Here is a 22286-nt window from a genome sequence, read left to right on the forward strand (position 1 = left end):
CTCATTTTGTCCAATAGCCCATGAATAAGATGTAGCTATTTTGTTCTCATGAGCAACAAAATGAAAGAAAAGTCAATCATATCAGTCAATATGGGAAGGCAGGCATTTTAGTTACTAAGAATGAATGGCTGGTTACCAAGTACTGGCCCTGGTCTCTCATGCCACCTTTTGATTAAAAGGTGATCATAATAGGCATCTGAATCCTTCATCTCATAAGTCACAGTTTTTACATAAGGCCATAGGGCTGGATGGCATCAATGACTCAACGGACATGAGTTTGAACAAACTCTGGGAGATCGTGAAGGACAGGGATGCCTGGTGATGTGCTGAAGTCCATGGGGTTGCAAAGAGTCAGACACGACTGAGTGACTGAACTGAACTACAAAAACAACTTCATTTCTTCTAGTTAACTTGATACTTTTTTTTCCTTGAAGAAATACGGCATAAATTTTTAAGTGACAAATAACTTGTATATAAATACTTCTATTCTACCTAATCTGTCCTAAATTATTTCTGAGTACTTTTAAATTAAAAACTGCCTCTAAGATTAGATCATCACAATTCCTGCATGTCCCCAGAGTGGTGGTTAGAGAAGACCAAGGTGGAAACTGGGTTTTCATCTTGAATGCCGGCTCTGATGATGTCAGTAGTCATGTTGAGGTTACTGAAGTTCTGTGACAAGGAACACTGGTCAATTACTGATTCGTGTTGGCAAGAGATGGGAGAGGTGTTCTTTGTATTTACAGACCCAACAGTCCTTAGCTGAGTATTTACTATGTGCTACTCAGTTATGATTTACAGAATCTATTAAGACACCATAATGAAACGAAAACAGTTTAATACTCTAAATTAAGAGAATTTAAGCCCTTGACATTTAATAGAAAACTCAGACTTCCAGCATTTCTTGTGTATCTCGAAGCCAAAGGGGGGCTTCCCAGGTGGCTCAGTGGTAAAGAATCCGCCTGTCAATGCAGGAGACATGGATTTGATCCCTGAGTTGGGAAGATCCCCTGGAGAAGGAAATGGCAACCCATTCCAGTATTCTTGCCTGGGAAATCCCATGGACAGAGGAGCCTGGCAGGTTACAGTCATGGGGTCACAAAAGATTTGGACACAACTTAGCGATTAAACAACAACAAAGCCAAGGGACCTGAAATCTCCAGGTCCCAGCTTCCATCCAAGGCTTAACCCTTGGTTAATAATGGCCTGAACAGGTGTTGAATGAATGAATGAATGCACGAATTCTTAGGTTTTTAGCACAATTATTTACCCAATAGGGTGAGGTGAAGGCTGCAGACATGGAAAAAAGTCACTGTCAGCTCTGAAGAGATGGCATTTCTATGGCCTGGCATTCAAGTGCAAGCCAGGCATGAAACCAATATTTTCCTTTTGTTTCTGTAAGCCAATTTTAGTTATTTATAACATTTCTATGCTGCAATTTGTGGGAAGAGGGAAACCTATATGATTGCTAAATGGTGTTAAATGAGATAAATATACATTTTGAAATGCTGGTAGAAAGACCAAAACCATACCGCATGTATACTGCAGTCATTTGAAAAGGTTATTTTCTGCTATGAGGACGATCTTGATAAATTTTAAATAGCCTTTCTCAACATTAGACTGTTTTTGCATTTGTTACTGATTCAATAACAATCAATGAGATCAAGACTTCCCTCGTGGTCCAGTGGTTAAGACTCTGTGCTTCCACTGCAGGGGGCACAGGTTTGATCCCCGGTTGGGGAACTAAGATCCTGCATGCCACAGCTCAAAATAAATGAAATGAAGTAAAAACAGTGAGATTATCTCATGACAGTAACAGGATACATCCTCTCTGTTCATAGAAAACATTCAGAAATGAGGAATAAAGCTTGCCAACTCCTTTTTGGAGCAAAATATGCTCTTGCAGCACAATTCTTATTCATTGAACATTCATATCGTGAAATCACTAAAATCAAAATCTTTTTTTGCCTGGTAGACATCCTTAAAGCTGCAGTTGTCAAAGATTTTGGTCTGGAACTTTGTTATGGTCTTAAAAATTATTTAATACTCCCAAAGAGCTTTGTTTACATGGGTTATATTTATCTATATTTATTGTATTAGAAGTTAAATTAGAAATTTTAAAGCAAAAGTATAAGCTCACATTTCATTTAACCTCTGGAAGACTGCACAGTGCACTTGTAAGATAATGAAAGAGGCAAATTATTTTTGTGTTATTCTAAAAAACTGACTTCACAGCCCCCCCCAAAGTGTTCTGGGAACTTCCCGGGGTCCCTGGACCACACTTTGAGAACTGCTACCTCAGGTCTCTGAAGGTCAGGAAAATGGGTAATAGAATTTAGATAAGGAAGACTCAGTGAAACAGTATATTTTGGCAAATGGGCAGTGAGAAAGTATATAAACTTAGCAATTTTCAAGCACTTCAAACAAGTTTTTACAAGAGCTAAATTAAAGCAGAAGGAAACAGCAGACTACGTCCAATTATGAAAAATAAAAGGTCCTAGAAACAGGGGAAGAATATATGCTTTTGCTGACCAACAATGGCTTATGTATCTCAGAACCTAAGCTTGTTTCTTTCTAACATCATAAAGTCACAGCCTCTCCAGGAAATCTACTGAAGCATGACACAAATTTTAATATATAAAATTATTTTCTGGGGGTTCCCTGGTGGCCTAGTGGTTAGGATTCTGGGCTTTCACTGCAGTGGCCTGTGTTTAATCCCTGATCAGGGAACTGAGATACTGCAAACTGCATAGTGTAGCCAAAAAAATAATTCTGTTTTATATAATAGCTGTTGTTTTCAGGAAGAGGTGGAAGGAAATGTCATGCCTAGGTAGAAGTTTAACCTTTGGCATAATCTGAGTCAGATGGCAATGTTTTCTGAGATATCAATAAAAAGCAAAAAAATTTCCAGTGATTTAACTGAGAAAATCTTAAATTTCATAAGCAAACTCTATTTCTGAATCAGAGCTACTTTACCATGGTCGAACTAATATGCATAACTCATCGGACTCTCCATACACTGAAATCTGTATAAAATTTGCTTATAAGTATATAAGGAAATCAAGCTCAGAACCCTATTAAAAAGCAGAAGCAGTGCTGTTCTTCATCAAGCTATGTGGTGTGAACTGATTTGGAGCCAAGGTTCCAGAGTAGAGATGTAAGCCTTGATTATGGATATTTTTTTGATTTAAGAAGAAGTAGTAGGACATTACACACTAAAAAAAACAAAAAACCTACAGTTACTAAACCAAGAATATCTGTGTTTTAGCATGGCTTCACAGGCGTCCACTTCTTGCAACACAATGTAAAGATGTTGGAAGAGTAACCTGACTCCTGCTTTTTATCTACTTCAAATCTCTTCACCTTGGACTTCCCTAGTGGCCGGTGGTTAAGCCGCTGAGCTTCCAGTGCCCCTAGGGGTACAGGTTTCATCCCTGGTCTGGGAGCGAAAGTCCCACATGCCTTGTGGCCAAAAATAAAAACAGTAAGAACAAAAACAATATTGTAACAAATTTAAAAGAGACCAAAAAAAATGGTCCACATTAAAAAATCTTTCACCTTGAAAAGCACTCACCAAAAAAAAAAAAAAGTCCAACATTGGAAATTCTCAACACCAAATTAAAACCAAACTGACATTCACTGTAAAGCAACTATACTCCAATTAAAAAAAAAAAACAAAAAGCCAACACTGAAAGGGCAGGAAACTGTTCCTCTTGGGAAAATCTTACTCTCTTTGGTAATGATAGCTAATGGCATGAGCTGGTGGGGATGGTTCTGTCCTGATTGGAAGACTCTGAGCAAATCAATCTGTGTCTCAACATTCTCTTCTGTGACTGGGGACAATGACCTGCCCCCTCTGATCAGTGTGAATAATAAATAAGGTTACAGATGTTAACTGTTTGGCATAACGTCGGCCACAATGTTAACTTGTACAGTCTATGATTGACACAAAAAGCTGGCATGGTGAGCTGAAATGGTTACAACAAATCAGAAAATGAGGCTGAACAAAAAAGCTGTGTTCAGTAAGGCTCTTCTCTACACTTCATAATACAAAACTATTCTCAAACGATGTGACTGTCTGGCCCTGGGAGAGAAGGAGGTTGTCTGGCTTTTGCTGCCTCATCTAGCTTCTAAGCCAGGAGCCCAACACCAAGGTCGCCACAGGTGGCACCTTCCAATTTTTCAGTGTCTCTACTTGCATCTCTTCTACCTTCTTTTTTTTTTAAATTAATTTACTCTTTAGTTTTCTTTCCTTCCCTATGACTTAAAAAGAGTAAAGGAGGCTGGAACAAGCCAACAAGAGCTGTTCGGAGAACCTTCACAAGCCTCAGTCTTTGCATCTGTACAACGGGGTAAGAATACCCAATTCAGAAGGTGGTTGGGAGAATATGCTAATATACGTGACAGCACTTTATCAGCTGTGACTGATCGTGGAAGAAAAAAGGCCGTCACCACAGCACCATGGCTGGAAGAGGCATGCTCTTCTGTAACCAAGTTAACTGTAACCAAGATGCCAGAGTCTGCTTTCACCACCAATGTCCGACCAGCAATTTATCACCAACTTTTCAAAACTTGCTTACCTGTGAGTTGATGGATGCTTGTACAAGAATACAGAGGCCGATGGACTAAGTCAAGTCAAAAATAACTTTGAGCACCTCTAGCTCTGATCATCCCGGATAAACCAATGACAGCTACTAAATTTCCTTGTGCTTCATTCCACTTCAGGTGACTATACAGACAAGGAGGTGCTTTTCTTACACACAAGCTAAACAGAGTTAGGTCTGAGAAACTGAAATCAGGGGAGACCAAGGTAGAACACCATTCGCCCCTACTGGGAAAAGGAGGCTTGCTTCAAGTTCTTATTTTAACTCGCAGATAGCAAAGCATTTGACACTTGGCCAGGAGGACGCTGAGCATCAGTTGCGTCTTGTCTCCGCCGTGCGCTATGCCCCTCCAGTGCCCTTTTTTCTCACAGCCGTTTGTGCCCCTATGTGACCTCACCCTTCTCAGTGTCTCTGGGACTTGGCCATTAGCAGAAATTACTTCTAGTTGATCAGTAGATTGTGATGGTCATAACGATGGTGTGACCCCTCAGGGCATTTTCCAGAGTCTCCATATACTTAGCTTCGTGTCTGTCACCCCAGCTTGAGGGGCCCTGGTCCTCCTTTCCCCGGACACGTGGACCCCCCCTTGTTATGTCACCTACACTTTTTATTTCCCTGTTCTGATCTATGCTCCCCCTCCGTCCTTGGCCTCACAGACAGGCAGTGAGTTCACGAGTTCAAGCCCCACTGTCTGCAACTGCAGCTTAGACAGAAGGGAGACCGTGCCTTCTTGTCCCTCTGCCAGGTGTGAAGCCCTGGAACACCTGGTGTCCTTCATCTCCACGTCTCTCCTTATGAAATTCTGCCCAAGTCAGAAATGCGTTGATTCTGTCGATGGAAGAAAGACTTCAATCTGTGCAGCTACTGATCACATGTATCTGGTAAACACACAACTGGTCCAAGACAAGAGGAGCTGGAGTCGGCCACACCCTCCATAGATGAAGTCCTTCCTCACCTTGTTTAGAGGAACGTGGCTACACTCTATGTGAATCCCTCAGTTGAGTTAGAATACCTACTACAACCCAAAAGAAAGAACAGCTCTGATGAAATCAAAACTTCACGCTATAGATCCCATCTGTGGCGGACAGATTCTAAGATGGCCCCAGTGGTGCCCGCCCACCCTCACTGGAGTTCACGCCCACACCATCCACTTATCTTGAGTATGGGTGGACCAATGACATATGGCAGCAGTGATTTCACTTTGTTAATTGATTACACAGGGTTCTAACTTCCATCTCGCTAGCAGATGCTCTCTGTAGATTCTCCTCATTGGCTTTGATGAAATACGCTGCTGTGTGCCATGATCTGCCCTTCAGAGAACCCCCACCGACAAGGAGCTGAGGCAGCCTCAGGCCGACAGCCAGCAAGGAACGGAGGACCCCAGTCCAGCTGCCCACCAGGAACTCAAGGCTGCCAACAGCCACGTGAGCTTGAAAGCAGATCCATCCCTAGTCAAGTTTTCAGACAAGACCCTGACCCTGGTTGATGCCTTGGTGACAGCTTCACAAGAAACCCTGAAGCAAAGACCTCAGCTAAGCTGTGCCTTGATTCCTGACCCACAGAACCCAAGAGATAGCACATGTGTTGGTGTCAGCTTCTACCTTTGTGCTAGTTTGTTATGGAGCAACAGAGATCTCATTTACCATCTGAGCCCCAAATAAAAGCCAAGACTGGTAAGCACACTTAAATTTTCCCTTATTAAGGGACAACTTTTCACACTGGGAAGTTTCTAGTTTAAAACGATGCTAATTCAATAAGACATTATTTCTTCTCCTCGGGTTTTCTCTTTTAAACCTTATTCCTTAATTCCATGTGCTAAGAAACCATCAGAAGCTGGAACTTTCCTTCCCTCTTCCTAAATAGAATATAAGTGCTCAAAATTTAAAAACCTACAAGTTTGGAGTTCAACCCCATCCAACCCCAAACTGAAGACCTTTTAAAAGCCTTAAAAAAAAACAACCACCTGGTATTTCCAAATGAACTCTCCTCCTCTTCCTGGCCCTAAAGTTCTCTGAAGTTTTTTAGCTACATATTCACATCCTCAGACACGTGAACCAGTTTTTAGCTTCCTGCAAATAATTCTTTTCTATGTTAAAAGTTTCAGTTGTTAACAGCTTCAAAAAACAGCAAGTCATTCTTACTTACATCTGGAAGTCTGTAAAGCTTCATCGTTCTCTGCAAAGTCATATTTCTACTCAAGTGAGAAAATTTCACTTCTACCAATTTTCTGGGGTTTAGTGATCGATGCCAGTATCTGAAATACAATACAGGCTTTAAGGTCTGATTGATTTCTAACTCTCCAAGTTTTTACTCTTTGTCTCAGCTCAGCTATTACAGAAGTATTGAACAAACATCATGTAGCACCTGGTGCAGTGCTAGGTCCTGGCTCTCTGCCTGTGTAATTATTTCATCTGTCATTTTTTACCTCGAAATGATGTTCCAGTTATGCTCCTTTAACATTGGTAACCTTCCATCTCTTTTAATATAGAGAAATCTTAAAATTGCAGAAAAAATATTGACAATGTCCAGTTTGTAAGTATTGAATGACCATCACAGATTCTAAAGAAGGCAAACCAAAAACTCTAAAAACATGAAAATACTCCCTTAATTTAGTAGCCTTCACATTTATATAATGCACATGGAAGAAAACAACTCTTTGAGAAATGAGTTTGAATTTCTCAAATGATTCTGACTTAGGTACTGGAATGAATGATTACAGATTATATTAAGATATACCTGTGAAGTCTTATTTATTGTTTTTTTATGAATAATTTAATAGGAGAGAGGCACTTAACAGGTTTGTCTTTTATACTCTGAAGTTTTTTTCCTGAAGTTCATCTTATTTGAGTCAATAAAAATAGTAGTGGCTTCCCAGGTGGCTCAGTGGTAAAGAATCCGCCGGCCAATGCAGAAGATGCAGGAGACTTGGGTTCAGTCCCTGAGTTGGGAAGATCCCCTGGAGGAGGAAATGGCAACTCACTCCAGTCTGGATAATCCCATGGACTGAGGAGCCTGGTGGGCTGCAGTCCATAAAGTAGCAATGGGTTGGACATGACTGAGCAGGCATGCAAACACGCATGCAAAAACAGAGAGGGAAGGACTTCCTTGTCAATCCAGTGGTTAAGATTCTGCACTGCAAATGTAGGGGGTCAGGTTTCAATCCCTGGTTGGGGAACTAAGATCCCATATGCTGCACAGCGCAGACAAAAGATACAAAAAATTTTTAAAAAATAGTAGAGGGACACAGACTCTTTCTGATTCTCTAAAAACAGGTTAGTCAAGTGAAAATCTGATATACGATTTTCTTACTGGATTAACTTTTGAAAGCTTGAAAAGAGAAGATGAAATAATAAAGTAATAAGAACAGAACTTTAGCCTTCTTTTCACTCATAGCAGACAAGTATGTTCAGGCTTTCTGGCTAGATGCTTATCAAACTTTTGGAGTGGTTCCTGACAGCACTGGTACAACACTGAGTGTTCGAGAAGGAAAGAAAATGGTACTATAGGGACGTCTCCCGATAACTGATGCCCTGGGTTTCCCAAGGCAGCAACTAGCCTTTCAAATGAAGAGACACAGAAATGGACACGCAGCATCATTCATATACATGTGGCTGTGGGGTTTACTGCAAGAATACTGGGCTAGTGGTTCTTGGTTGTATCTCCATCTCTGCTACCAACCAACATCATCATCATGGGTCAGCCAAAATCCTTCCAGGTTACAAGCATGGAGAATAATACTTGAAGCAACATGGCAAGGAGGCTTGAAGCATTAGGCAAAGGTGATGTGCAAGATAAAGGTGTGATGCTAATACCTGCACGTGGCCACTGGCTTTGGAAGAACCACTCCAGCGGTATAAACGGCCTGGAAAATCCCTTCCAGGTTCACTCTTCTGGTTATTTCTCGAATCAACACTGGGGCTACCCGTTTTGATCTCAATTTCTTATGAACACAAAGAAAGTTGATTTCAACCATCTTCTTCACACTAAGAAAGAAAGGTGTTGAAAATTAGAGCCTATGTAAGAGGAGAATATTTTTAAAAAATAAGATAACACCTATAACATTTCAAAGAATAAGAAACTGAAAGGCCTCCCTTAACACAATATTTAAGTAAAATATTCTACCATTTAGATATTTCACAAATTCAGACTGACACACTATTCTCCACATGCCCCCACCAAAATGATCATAAAGTCTAGGTTGTGGAGATGCAAACCCTCTTGTTCTAAATAAATCTGAGAACTTGGGTCTGTTCTAAAGTTTTCAGTTTAGAAACCAGATCAGCTGTGCCTCAAAGCTTCTATATCTGTTTTTCCTGTAACCTATACAATTATGGCAGAAACTGGGTCACCCAGATGCGGAATCTAATAAGACACTGCTTTGGAGTATAATGCAACCTCCGGGATCCCTGGGAAGCACCTCGACAAGGCCAGAGCTGGTGCTTTTCTGAGCGACAATAAATCTTCTAGAGCTTCAAAGTCCATCCGCTGCTCTGGTTCCATCTGGTTCCACAGGCATTTCATTTGGCACAAAATATTCCTTGAGATCAAATGCTTTTCAGCAGTAAATAAGCTCACCCAGTATACTGAAATGTGAAGAGACCTATGCACTAAATCTTTGCATTTCATAGCTCTATCTTTGACTCTTGAGGCTGCAGACCCAGGGCAAAAATGGAACATATATAGCTTATGGATAAAAAGTCTTTAAAAAAAATCCTTCAAGTAATTTCCTCCTCAGAAACAAATCTGAAGTACCTATTTATATCTTTGTTTTTTCTACTATGTACATATATACATAACCTGTGTGTGCATGTATGAGACTGAGAAGCGGAGAAAGATGGAGAAAAATACAGCTGTCTTTTTTTGGTTATTGTTCACAACCTTTTAAAATGAATTCACAACCTTTATTTTTTGGAGTAGTTTTAGGTTCACAGCAAAACTGAGCAGCAAGTACAGAGTTCCCATGTACCTCTGTCCTCCCCACATGCACAACCTCCGCTACCATCAACAACATGTACTCAGTCATTTTAAAAAGCCATTTGTAGAGACGTAGATTAAACTAGAGCCTGTCATACAGAGTGAAGTGAGTTAGAAAGAGAAAAACAAATACTGTATATTAATGCTGTATGTGGAATCTAGAAAAATGGTACAGATGAACGTATTTGCAGGGCAGGAATAGAGGCACAGATGTAGAGAATGGATGTGCGGACACAGTGGGGGAAAGAGGGGGTGGGATGAATTGGGAGTTTAGGACTGACATATATATACCACCATGTGTAAAACAGATAGCTAGCGGGAACCTGCTGTATAGCACAGGGAGCTCAGCTCGGTGCTCTGTGATGACCTACAGAGGTGGGATGGGGGAGGGGAAGGGAGGCTCAAGAGGGAAGGGATATATGTATACATATGGCTCATTCATGTTGTTGTATAGCAGAAACTAACACAACATTGTAAAGCAATTGTATTCCAATAAAATACATAAATAGGTTAGACATTGGGGAAAAAAAAACACCTATTCTAACCACAATTCTTGGAGAAGCAATACATCAAAACCAACAAGGGGCAAGCTTCACCATGTACCTGTCATAGATCCGAATGTTTGCGGGGATGGCACTGATGAACCCCACCAGTTTTTTGTTCGAAGACACCCTGACGCCACAGTGCCACTGAAGGAGCCAGCCTGGGGGACGCAGAGCCCTGAAGTCAACACAGGCGAGGAAAACGAGTGCGCTGAGTGTCCAAGAAAACAGGGACAGAGAGACGGCCCAAGCCCACCGCAGTCGCATCCCCACCAGGCACCCGCAACCACGAGACTCACCACAGCAGGAACTCGGGCGAGTAGTCAAACCGGAACATGTTGTCATCATCCTCGACGTAATTCTCATTCAGCAAGGTGTACAGCTCCCGGAGCTATGAGACCAAACATGCGTCCCGCCTGAGACGCTAGGGACCGACGCAGCAGCAACCCACGCCAAAGCGGGGACCGAGGTCTAAGGTTTTACTCACCACTTCGGCGTTACCCAAGTCTAAAGTGTCCCACATAAAACCCTGTGGCAGGGAGTATGGTTCCTGACGCACGTTTTCTTTATCAGCTTCAATTGCGCCATGAGACGTTATTACTTCATCTAGACACAGGGAGAAGGAGAAAAAAAACCAACAGACGATTCAATTACAAAGTGTTCCAACAACCCCAAACGGTCAGTTACGGGAAACAAAAGCATGCTTTAGGGCTACTGAGTTTCACATAATCTTTAAAAATACTGTACTGTTTCAGCTACCTCTAGAGGGAAGTAGGGTAGTTATGTGAGGGTGGAGAGTAACTGCTATTTGAACAATTACAGGAGAAATTACTCGTCATCCGATGGCAAACTGGACACAAGAAAACAATAGTGATTCCTCAATCTGAAGCCTCAGACTAGAGACTAATCATACAGAACAACTGCCGGCAACATAGGTTTACTACGAGAGTCTTAGAGATGTTTTCTTTTTAACTCTGTTTTTTTTTCTTTTTTTTTTTAAATAAATTTGTTTATTTTAGTTGGGGGCTAATTACTTTACAATATTGTAGTAGTTTTTGCCACACATTGACGTGAATCAGCCATGGGTTTACATGTGTTCCCCTTCCTGGACCCCCCTCCCACCTCCCTCCCCATCCCATCCCTCTGGGTCATCCCATTGCCCCAGCCCTGAGCGTTTGTCTCATGCATAGAACATGGAATGGTGTTCTGTTTCACATATGATAATATACATGTTTCAATGCTATTCTCCCAGAACGTCCCACCCTCACCTTCTCCCTCAGAGTCCATAAGACTGTTCTATGCATCTGTGTCTCTTATTCTGTCTCGTATATAGGGTTATCGTTACCATCTTTCAAATTCCATATATATGCATTAGTGTACTGTATTGGTGTTTTTCTTTCTGGCTTACTTCACTCTGTATAATGGGCTCCAGTTTCATCCATCTCAATAGAACCGATTCAAATGTATTTTTTTTAATGGCTGAGTAATATTCCATTGTGTATATATGTACCACAGCTTCCTTATCCATTCGTCTGCTGATGGACATCTAGGTTGCTTCCATGTCCTGGCTATTGTAAACAGTGCTGCGATGAACATTGGGGTACACGCGTCTCTTTCAATTCTGGTTTCCTCGGTGTGTATGCCCAGCAGTGGGATTGCTGGGTCATATGGCAGTTCTATTCCCATTTAACTCTGTTTTTCAACAAACAGGGGGCAAGGGCTGCAGTGACCTCTGACTCCTCCCAGCACAATCCAAAATTCAGTTCAGGACTGTTTACTTCTGTCCGGGCTGCTGGCAGCACAGTTCAAGCCATCAGTGTCTCCAGCGATTTCCACAAAGGTGCCCTTTTCCAGTCCCTCCTCTGGAAACTCCCAGTGTGGCTGGGGTAAAATACAGACCCTTGGCCGTGGCCTGCTGCCTGTCTGGCCAACCTCAGCACATCTGCCCCACCAACCTCTGCTCAGAAGGCTGTCCCCCTGCCTTTCACATGGCCAGCCGCTGCTGCTTCTTCGGATATAAGTTACATCACTTCCTCATAGCATCCTCCTCAACGAAAGCTCTTCCTACATGGAGTACGTCCTCCCTACCTGCTCACCGTTTTCCCTGCTTTCCCTCTACAGTCTCCTGTGTCTGCGTCCCAGTGCCTGGCCTTTACTACAGACACTCAACAAACATCTGCTGAATAAATGACCTTCAGGTACAGTTCTTACCATCACAGACCTTTTTACAGGGGGAAGTCACAGAGTTTGCACCCACCCCAAAGGGTTTCTTTTCTCTCCTCCTAATCCCTCACTTTGCACATTCATCTTATCTCCAGTCTACCTCAGGCTCCCGCAGGTCAGCCCCAGTGGCCAGGTGCCCAGCTGCTCCCTTGGAGTCCCTGGGGAGTTACTCATAGGGCTTGGCTGATGTACACAACACCAGGGGCTCACCCCATTCAAGTAGCTCCAAACAGCGGGGTGTGTTTGACTGAACTGGAATAGGGCTCTGGAGAGAGACGATGAGATAGTCTCCCTGACTTTCAAACATTCTCCCCAACCTCAGGTTCCCTCTTCGGCCATTAACCTGGCTCTGCCTTAATTGAGGTGAATAGAGAACGTTCTAGGAACCCAAGAACCAGGCAAGGATTTAGGGGAGGGGCCAAAATGAGGTGAGCAGAGGGGTGGTGCTCTGCGGTGGGTGCCAGCTAAAGAGACTTTCTTCTCCCCTGAGCCATGGCCCAAAAACCACCAGCAGCATTTAGCCAAACCCAATACATTCAGATCAGTAAACCTTCATTCCCTTTAGCCAATGGTCACTCAATTCAGTGTCATTTAAAATCCAGTCAATTCATTCTAGAGGGTTTTCCTTCCTCACCAAATAATTTCTAGAGACTTAAAATCAAGTGAAGATCATTGCTTTCTTCTTCTGTTCACGCTCTGAAGCTCTTGCTTTTGAAGCTGCGTGGGGCGGGCGTGGGTGGGAAAGGAACAATCCCTTTTAAAAAGTTTGAAATCCATGATTTGAAGGCATGGAGGACAACTGTTCCCGGCTTTATAATTGATGAAACTGGCTATCTGTACATAACTGGGCTAATAAGACTTTGGGATGGCAATGAACCCCTTATATTAAATATTATATATTATACATTAAATATTATATATTAAATTTTGAATCTGGAACTATCATTGAAGAAATAAACAGAAATGACACAATGATCTATCTTTATATAAACATTAAGTCAAAGCACCAGGTTGAGCTTGTAATACACTGATAAACATTTTTATGGCATTTAGAGCATCTATTGGGTTGGCCAAAAAGTTCATTCCGGTCTTTCTGCAAGATGGTATGGAAAAAGCTGAATGAACTTTTTGGCCAACTCAATTTTTTTTTTTGTATAATGTTAAACAGTAACAGTGGAATTATGTTTACAGAAACTTAAGTGGTAGAAGTTTAAATGAAATATGATGGAGCAGGTCTGGCACTGAGGAAAGAGGACTAGTAATGAAGTTTTGACATGACCCAGAGCACTTACAAAGGGCTTCACAAGGTGTCCCGATTCACTTATACTAGAGTGTTATCACATTGGTAATCATTAATAATACCATGGGTGAATGTGCAGAATCCTACTGTTAAACAGCAAAATTTTCTATTTCAGTAAGATTTAACAGGCAAATTTCCTGTGTCTTCCGGGATAACTGAGGTATGAAATTGCTAAAAATTTATGTAGAAAGAAAAACCACTCCATGAAGATTGGAACCAAAACACTGGCGGTGGGGGAGACTCCTCTTTTATATGTGTGTGTATATATATATATACTTAATACACTAATATTTGAAGTGTGGGGACACTAGATTTTTTTGTAGGCACAGGAGTTATATTAAAATTGTTGTTACTAAAAGCCAATGTCATCACTCAATATTTATTTTAATAGGAAAAATATGACTCAGAATCTGTGGTCTGAAACAAATCATATAAGTGAAATCAAGTCTCTTTTTGTGTTTTTTTGATTGTTGTTAACCCAGCTTTGTTTTCAGAGGGAAAAGGCAGAAAAGCTTACTTAGTTTGGGTACCGGCTGTGTGTCCCAAAACTGGTATCTGTGTTTGGCAGCCTCATCAATGTTTCTGGCGGGGCCCTGGCATGCAGATAACAGCTCCATTGCTCTCTGGATATCCTGCAACTTCTGCATCGGGATGGTGGAATTCTACAACAGCAAAGACACACAGACATAGAGTATGAGGAAGCTGCCACTGATCCCAAACCTAGGGCAGGTACATGCACGCCTGCCTCGGAGACTACAGTGTTCATCGGAAAAACGCATGATCCTCCTCTAAGCGTGGACCTTGGGCTCAAGTATGCTAACATATTAAAATATAAGCAAAGGTACAGGATACAGGCAACAATAGTCCTATAGTTTTAATGGGGTTCTGACAGTCTGGAAAATCTCTAGTAAATCAAACCAATGTTTGCTTCAGTTTCCCAATCATCTGCAAATGGTCCTCACGGTTAATTACTCATGTGCGTGGAGCAGCAGAAAGGGCTGCCATGCAATGCAAACGTGAGCATCATACAGCAGCCAGTCAACCCCTGGTTTTGGCTTCACTGCTGGAGTTAGTGCTTGGCAGGAGCAATGCGGGGACAAAAGAAATAACTTCCAGAATGGAAACGAGGCGGAAAAGGCAAATTTTAGTTCGAAAAAGAAAGAAACCTGAGTTTAGTGCTGGGTGGAGGAGGAAGTTCATCAAGAAAGGCCTCTCAAAGGATGCCTTATCCTGGACCGCACCCCACCCTCTCCTAATTCTGATACTCCTCCAGAGACAAATCCTTCAATGAGGATGTGCAGTTTCCTCCACGAATTCAGAACCTTTTGCAACCACAGACTGTTCACCCCAACCCAAGTGTGCTTCCTCTTTAGTAAAGCATATCCTCAGTCTATAAAATTGACAATGCCTTTAAATACTAAAGTTCCTTCCTTAAAACCAATATTTCTGTCATTTCTGAAGATTCCTTAGCTCTTTTTTTTTTCTGGAAAATCCCTCAAATGATGTAATACTTCTTAGAAAATAAGACTATACATGAAATGAAAGTGGGACATAAGACTGAATATGGAAATTAGTGAGGTTTTCTCAACATGCAAAATTACTGATGAGTTTTAGAATTTTGATGCCATACAAAGACTGCTCTTCGCTGTGGGTTCAGAAGTGGTTAGAAAGAGTCTCAGAGCCTTCAGTTTTTGTCAACATCACGGGCACCAAGAAAGGTACCATCAACCCTCAGTGGTTTATGAACAGCAGGTCTGGACTTAATTCAATTCTGAATCTGAAGTCTGTGACCTGGAGCAAATGCTTTTATCTGGGAAGCTGACTTGTTTGACTCAGTGTGAAAGTCTTAGTCGCTCAGTTGTGTCCAACTCTTTGTGATCCCGTGGATTGTACCCACCAGCCTCCTCTATCCATAGAATTCTCCAGGCAAGAATACTGGAGTGGGTAGCCATTCTCTTCTTCAGGGGATCTTCCCGACCCAGGGATCAAACCTGAGTCTCCTGCATTCCAGGCATATTCTTTACCATCTGAGCCACCAGGGAAGCCCCAGTACAAAATATTTAATACAGACCATCCTGTGGTTGTTTGACTCACTGGGTTCCCTTAAGATTCTTGCTCCTAAAATGATTCTAAGAAACAAAGTGCTGGAGTCTAACTAGAAGTAGGTTAAAGTCTTGATATCTCCACTTGGAAGTCTAACAGCATCACTCAGGACTACCACAAATTTTGTAAGCTGTTTATCTTATATTTTGATTGAAGTCTAAATCATCAGGTTCATACATCAATTACACAGACTAATTTAACAAAGTTATATTGTTGTTCTGACTTATTGTAGTTTTAGATGTCTCTTTTTGGGTCTCCAACAAAAAAGTAACAGATTTCTAGCCAAATGAATTTACATCCATCTGAGCCTCCAACAACACAATGAAGAGACTTACAACTTACACTGAGAGTAAGAGGACAGTATATTTAAGCTAATAATGCTTGAATATGCATCCATTTATGTTACAATAGGCCAAGTAGAACCTAGTCTTACAAAAATATATCTACAGTGTCTGCACTGAATTTGCCATAGTAATTCTTTCCTGCTATTTGAGTTAAATCCTCTAACATGAATATACCAAACTCCAACTCTTTCATAACAAACATGAATCAGCATCTTTGTTTCAAAGAAGCCAATGATGGTACCCTGTCTCCACGAAGAAACCCTCAGAGTGGTTTCTGCCTAAGCAGGCTGACCAACAGTCTTTATATATACTCACCATTCATGAAGTAGCTATATCCCAATGCTCACTATTCAATGCTTTCTTTTAAATGAGTCTAGTTGATTTACAATATTATATTCACTTCAGGTGTACAACACAGTGATTCAATGTTTTTACAGATGATGCTCTTAAAGTAGATTCAAGTAAGTGTAACTTTCAAATCCATGGTGACAGAGCAGTAAACTCAGCTATGGTAAATTCTTAAACCTATCCAATCACTTTCTGGAACAGCACCAAATGGAGTGTTTAGAAAGGTGAGACTGGCAAGGATCCCACATTAGTCTCCCACTATTGTAATTCTGATGTAAGAGTCAGACATGCCTCTCTTTCTCCTTATCTGCTCCTTGGGAAATACTAAACACCAACTGTACTCCTTGCCCACTAGTTTCCAATTTAATACCGTGGAAAAAATATCCAAGTCTTTAATCACCATGAAGTGTATAAGAACCCAAATATCATTTTATTTTGGTTCTCAAGCATAAACCACAATATTCTTGAAACTAAAGAATCTCTAAAAGTCACTGTAATTGATGGTTTTATGTTGAGCTGGTATCAGTTTTGGGGAAAGAAGCCCCAGTTTTTAAGATGCAGTGAAAAGCCCACATTAAAACAATTCCGACTTCACTAAAAAAGAATTTCTCTACCACATCATGTTAGCAGTTCCTCCTGCCTTGCCTGGTTCCTTTTCCTTAAAATTCTATTCATCCACTCATTTTATTTTTAATTAAAAAATTTTTTTGAAGTAGAGTTGATTTACACTGCTGTGTTAATATCTGCTGTGCCCCAAAGTGACTCGGTTATACATAGATGTATTCTTTTTCATATTCTTTTCCATTATGGTTTGTCACAGAATGTTGAATATAGTTTCCTGTGCTATACAGTAGGGCTTTGTTGTTTGTGAAAGAAAGTGAAAGTCGATCAGTCATGTCCGGCTCTTTGCGACCCCATGGACTATTATACTGTCCATGGAATTCTCCAGGTCAGAACAATGCAGTGGGTAGCCTTTCCCTTCTCCAGGGATCTTCCTAGCCCAGGGATCAAACCTAGGTCTCCGGCATTGCAGGCAGACTCTTTACCAGCTGAGCCACAAGGGACGCCCAGGAATACTGGAGTGGGTAGCCTATTCTCCAGGCCAGAATACTGGAGTGGGTAGCCTATCCCTTCTCCAGCAGATCTTCCCGAACCAGGAATCGAACTGGGGTTTCCTGCATTGCAGGCGGATTCTTTACCAACTGAGCTACCAGGGAAACCCCTTGTTGTTTATCCATCCTATACGTAAGAGTTTGCATCTGCTAATCCAAAATTCCCATTCTATAAGCTTCTTCTAAGTGACCAGAGGTAGAGGAAGGACCCAAAATCACCAGGGGTATGGGGACTGGCAGCAGCTGGTGGTGAGGACAGAAGGAATAAGGAGATAGTTATGAATGCATGTAAATAACACTACATTTATCTGATGAAGCAATCTTGAGAAATAAAAAAAGATATCTTGCCAGCTTATACCAGTTACCTTGGAACTTATAACAGTGGATAGACTATTTATTATCTGAGAACCAGATTGAAAATCTATCGATGGAGACTGCACTTTCTTCTCACCCCACAAAAGCAGTCAGGGAAAAATTGGGGCAAGTAACTTTCCTTCTCGGTGATTCCTGGTCCTTATGTGTAAAACTGATAACAACAACAACAAAACCACCTGTCAGACTCACCCACTGTCATATGTAAACTTTGTGCAAGAAAGAAATTTAGACCCCACAAAATTTGCATTACCATTAACAACTGCCATGTATACAGTGGTTTACAGTATAAAAACCACGTAATAAAGATGGTCTGATTATGACTTCATGAGAGCCTGTGAGTTGGGTAGCTTTGGGAGGGGCAGGGCCTGGCAGAGGCACCTGGCTCGATAGCCACAGGGGCAGGACACCACACACTCCCTAGCTCACCTGGAGCTACAACAATCATATAACCTGTTCTGTCACATGCCTAACTCGACCCCCTTTTTGCTGTGTCTGGCATCAAGGGTTCTGTCTTTCCTGGGCCTAGCACACGAGGTCTCTGTTCGCAGCCGGGGTGACCGGGGTGACCCCAGGGAAGGGGTGTCTGGCATCAGCACCTCCAGAGGCATACAGGACACAGGGCCCAGCCGGACCACTTCTGGTTTGGTCTAAACTGGGTTATTTCCACCCTCTGGCAATGGAATTAGGATTGGCCGCTGCAGACTGGTGCAAGGCAAAGTCAACATGAGACTTACCCATGGTGGCTCCCGCTGAAATCTGCTGCCTGATGGTGCTGTATTCAAGTAATTAGACAGACACCCAGGAAAATAAAAAATGTGAATATCTTCTGAACAAAAAGGAATCAAACATTAAGTGTAACTTAAAAACCTAACAAGGTCACACTGAGACTTCATTCTATGATTACAAGCTACATACTAATTTGCTGAGAAAGGGGCAAGATGTAGGCAGGCCACACACACACACACACAGAAGCCCAGCACGGACCGCTTAGTTATCTGGGTGCCAACATGAGTTCTGGGAAAGCTGTAAATACCCCACAGAGACCCCTGCCATGCAGTACACAGTGACAGCAACACCCTAACTACACCTCTGCCCCAACAGCGTGCTCGCCTAAGCTGCCTGGACCCGCTTTCACAGGCATACAACACCACGGAGATTAAAATAAAACACAGTTCTCACTTTTGAAGGCGGCTGAATCTTAATCTCCTGTGAATCGGATGCTGAGTCTGACTTGGTGCCTCCAGAATTTGGCTTCTCCTTTTTTCTCTTCTGTTTCTTCTTTTTCTTTTTGGCACCCAAATCCCCTCCAGGACTTCTGTTAGAAAATTCACAGGGTTTGTAAAAACAATAACAGGTAGGTCACTATGTAAAATCTGAATTGCATGAAATTAATCACTTAGGAAAAACATATGTTATACTATATTAGGATGTGCAGTATTATGATGGATGTGAAACACATATATATTCAGATGACCAAATATATATTTGCTTTTGATCCATGGTTCCTGGATCACAGTTCCCTAAACCCTTAGAACTTCCTCAGAGATAAGAACTTAAAGGTGCCCCTTAGGTCACAGTAAGGAGACTTTTGGAAGCACCTAAGAATGGGGCTGGTTACCAGGGAAGCAACTCTGTGATTAGAAGGTTGGAACTGTCAATCCCACCCCCTGACCTCAGGGAGGCAAGCAGGGCTGGAGTCTAATCAAACACCAACGGCTGATGATGTAGTCAACCGCATCTACATTAAAGTGCTGCACTCAATATGACAGCAAATATGGAAAACTCAGCAGTGGCCACAGGACTGGAAAAGGTCAGTTTTCTTTCCAATCCCAAAGAAAGGCAATGCCAAAGAATGTTCAAACTACTGCACAATTGCACTCATCTCAGATGCTAGCAAAGTAATGCTCAAAATTCTCCAAGCCAGGCTTCAACAGTACATCAACCATGAACTTCCAGATGTTCAAGGTAGATTTAGAAAAGGCAGAGGAACCAGAGATCAATTTGCCAACATCCACCAGATCATCAAAAAAGCAAGAGAGTTCAGAAAAACATCTGCTTCTGCTTTATTGACTATGCCAAAGCCTTTGACTGTGTGGATCACAACAAACTCTGGAAAATTCTTCAAGAGATGGGAATACCAGACCACCTGATCTGCCTCCTGAGAAATCTGTATGCAGGTCAAGAAGCTACAGTTAGAACTGGACACGGAACAACAGACTGGTTCCAAATAGGGAAAGGAGTACATCAAGGCTGTATACTGTTACCCTGCTTATTTAACTTATATGCAGAGTACATCATGTGAAATGCTGGGCTGGACGAAGCACAAGCTGGAATCAAGATTGCTGGGAGAAATGTCAATAACCTCAGATACACAGATGACACAACCCTCGTGGCAGAAAGCAAAGAACTAAAGAGCCTCTTGATGAAAGTGAAAGAGGAAAGTGAAAAAGTTGGCTTAAAGCTCAACATTCAGAAAACTAAGATCATGGCATCTGGTCCCATCACTTCATGGCAAATAGATGGAGAAACAGTGGAAACAGTGACAGACTTTATTTTTGGGGGCTCCAAAATCACTGCAGATGGTGACTGCAGCCATGAAATTAAAAGACGCTTGTTCCTTGGAAGAAAAGCTATGACCAACCTAGAAAGCATAATGAAAAGCAGAGACATTACTTTGCCACCAAAGTCCGTCTAGTCAAAGCTATGGTTTTTCCAGTAGTCATGGATGGATGTGAGAGTTGGAATATAAAGAAAGCTGAGAGCCAAAGAATTGATGCTTTTGAACTGTGGTGTTGAAGACTCTTGAGAGTCCCTTGAACTGCAAGGAGATCAAACCAGTCAATCCTTAAGGAAATCAGTCCTGAATATTCATTGGAAGGGCTGATGCTGAAGCTGAAATTCCAATACTTTGGCCACCTGATGCAAAGAACTGACTCATTGGAAAAGACTCTGATGCTGGGAAAGATTGAAAGCAGGAGGAGAAGGGGATGACAGAGGATGAGATGGTGTGATGGCATCACTGACTCGATGGACATGAATTTGAGTAAGCTTTGGGAGTTGGTGATGGACAGGGAAGCCTGGCGTGCTGCATTCCAAGGGGTCGCAAAGAGTTGGACACGACTGAGCGACTGAACTGAATGCAAGGGAGGCTCCATAAAAACCCAAAAGGAAGGGGTTCTGAGCCCGTAACCTGTGGAATCTGATGCTGTCTTTGAGAAGCAGTGTCAGAACTGAGTTGAATTGCGGGACACCCAGCTGGGGTCTGAGAAGCACCTCGTGTTATGTGGGAAGTTCCTCCCATCCCACTTCCCCATTGGAACTGGGTGCAGGAACTCAGAAGATTATTAGTCTACACTCAGTGACCCTGCAGGGTGCTTAGATGTCACTTAAGCAGGAAAATCATAGAAATAAATGCTATTTTATCATGGAAGGCAAATAGCTTTCACAGGTATCCACTTCACTAATGTACTCTTTAGTCAGGGAGAGACACATGTTGTAAAATATGTCATTATAAACGTCTCTTGGGTACACAAGCCACTAATCTTGACATAACAGAACCAAAGAAAGTGCTTCCCTGCAGAGGGGGAAATGTCTCCTGATAAAGATTTTTATTAGAAGAATTAACAATTAAAAACTCTACATGAAAAAACAAAAAACAATCACTGGTAAAATATTTCTGTTTGGAACGCTTGTCATCTTAGAGCTGTCATCTTCGGAAAGAGCAAAAGAGACACAAGGAGATTTCAAATTCCCATTTCTTTGAGCCTACTCTCCCACAGTATCCCCAGAGATAAATTCAAATTTAGAGTCAGAGATTATTATTGCATTATCACCTGATGCAGGGAAACGTGATTGAAATATCAGTTCTATCACTCTTTTTTTGAAATTTATGTACTCATTTACTTTAAATTTGGCTGTACTGGGTCTTAGTTGTGGCATGTGGGCTCTAGTTACCTTACCAAGAATTGAACCCAGGCCCTCTGCATTGGGAGTGCAGAGTCTTAACTACTGGGCCACCAGGGAAGTCTCCTCATCTATCATTCTTAACTAGCTCTATCTGTTCCTATTTTCTTACTTGAATTTTTACCTAATTATCAAGTACATGTTCATTATGAGACAAATGTCTTTAAGTAACAGCCTTATATATACATCAACAGCCTTACAAAAGGGTCCCTCAAAGGAAACCAATAGTTTTTCTGGCATAAATTCTTTAAAAATAGTCTTTCTTCTCTAAGCATGCCTCTGTTTTTACTATGAGTAAATTTTAAACAAAAATTGAATCTTAAACACACTATTTTGAAATCTGGCTTTTTTTTCTCCTTCCACTGAACAAATGTGTCTTGGATTTCTTTCCACGTCAG

The 22286-nt window shown here is 41.7% G+C and overlaps 1 protein-coding gene across 3 annotated transcripts in view; it reads right to left on the reverse strand.

The window, feature by feature from the left end:
* The window catches only part of NMT2 (N-myristoyltransferase 2), a 54782-nt gene that overhangs the window by 9284 nt on the left and 23212 nt on the right, over nt 1-22286 (reverse strand). For all 3 annotated transcript variants that reach the window (XR_014072382.1, XM_081553602.1, XM_081553603.1), the window contains 7 exons: nt 19105-19240; nt 14161-14305; nt 10608-10726; nt 10420-10511; nt 10182-10298; nt 8417-8587; nt 6750-6858 (listed from right to left, as the gene is read on the reverse strand). Coding sequence is in view for 2 of the 3 variants with exons in the window: in XM_081553602.1 (XP_081409728.1) it covers nt 6750-6858; nt 8417-8587; nt 10182-10298; nt 10420-10511; nt 10608-10726; nt 14161-14305; nt 19105-19240 (889 nt within the window). In the remaining variant the exon portion in view is untranslated. The remainder of the gene's footprint in view (nt 1-6749; nt 6859-8416; nt 8588-10181; nt 10299-10419; nt 10512-10607; nt 10727-14160; nt 14306-19104; nt 19241-22286) is intronic.

This window comes from Giraffa tippelskirchi, chromosome 13 (assembly GCF_054371585.1).
Source record: "Giraffa tippelskirchi isolate mGirTip1 chromosome 13, T2T-mGirTip1v1.2.pri, whole genome shotgun sequence".
NCBI lineage: Eukaryota > Metazoa > Chordata > Mammalia > Artiodactyla > Giraffidae > Giraffa > Giraffa tippelskirchi.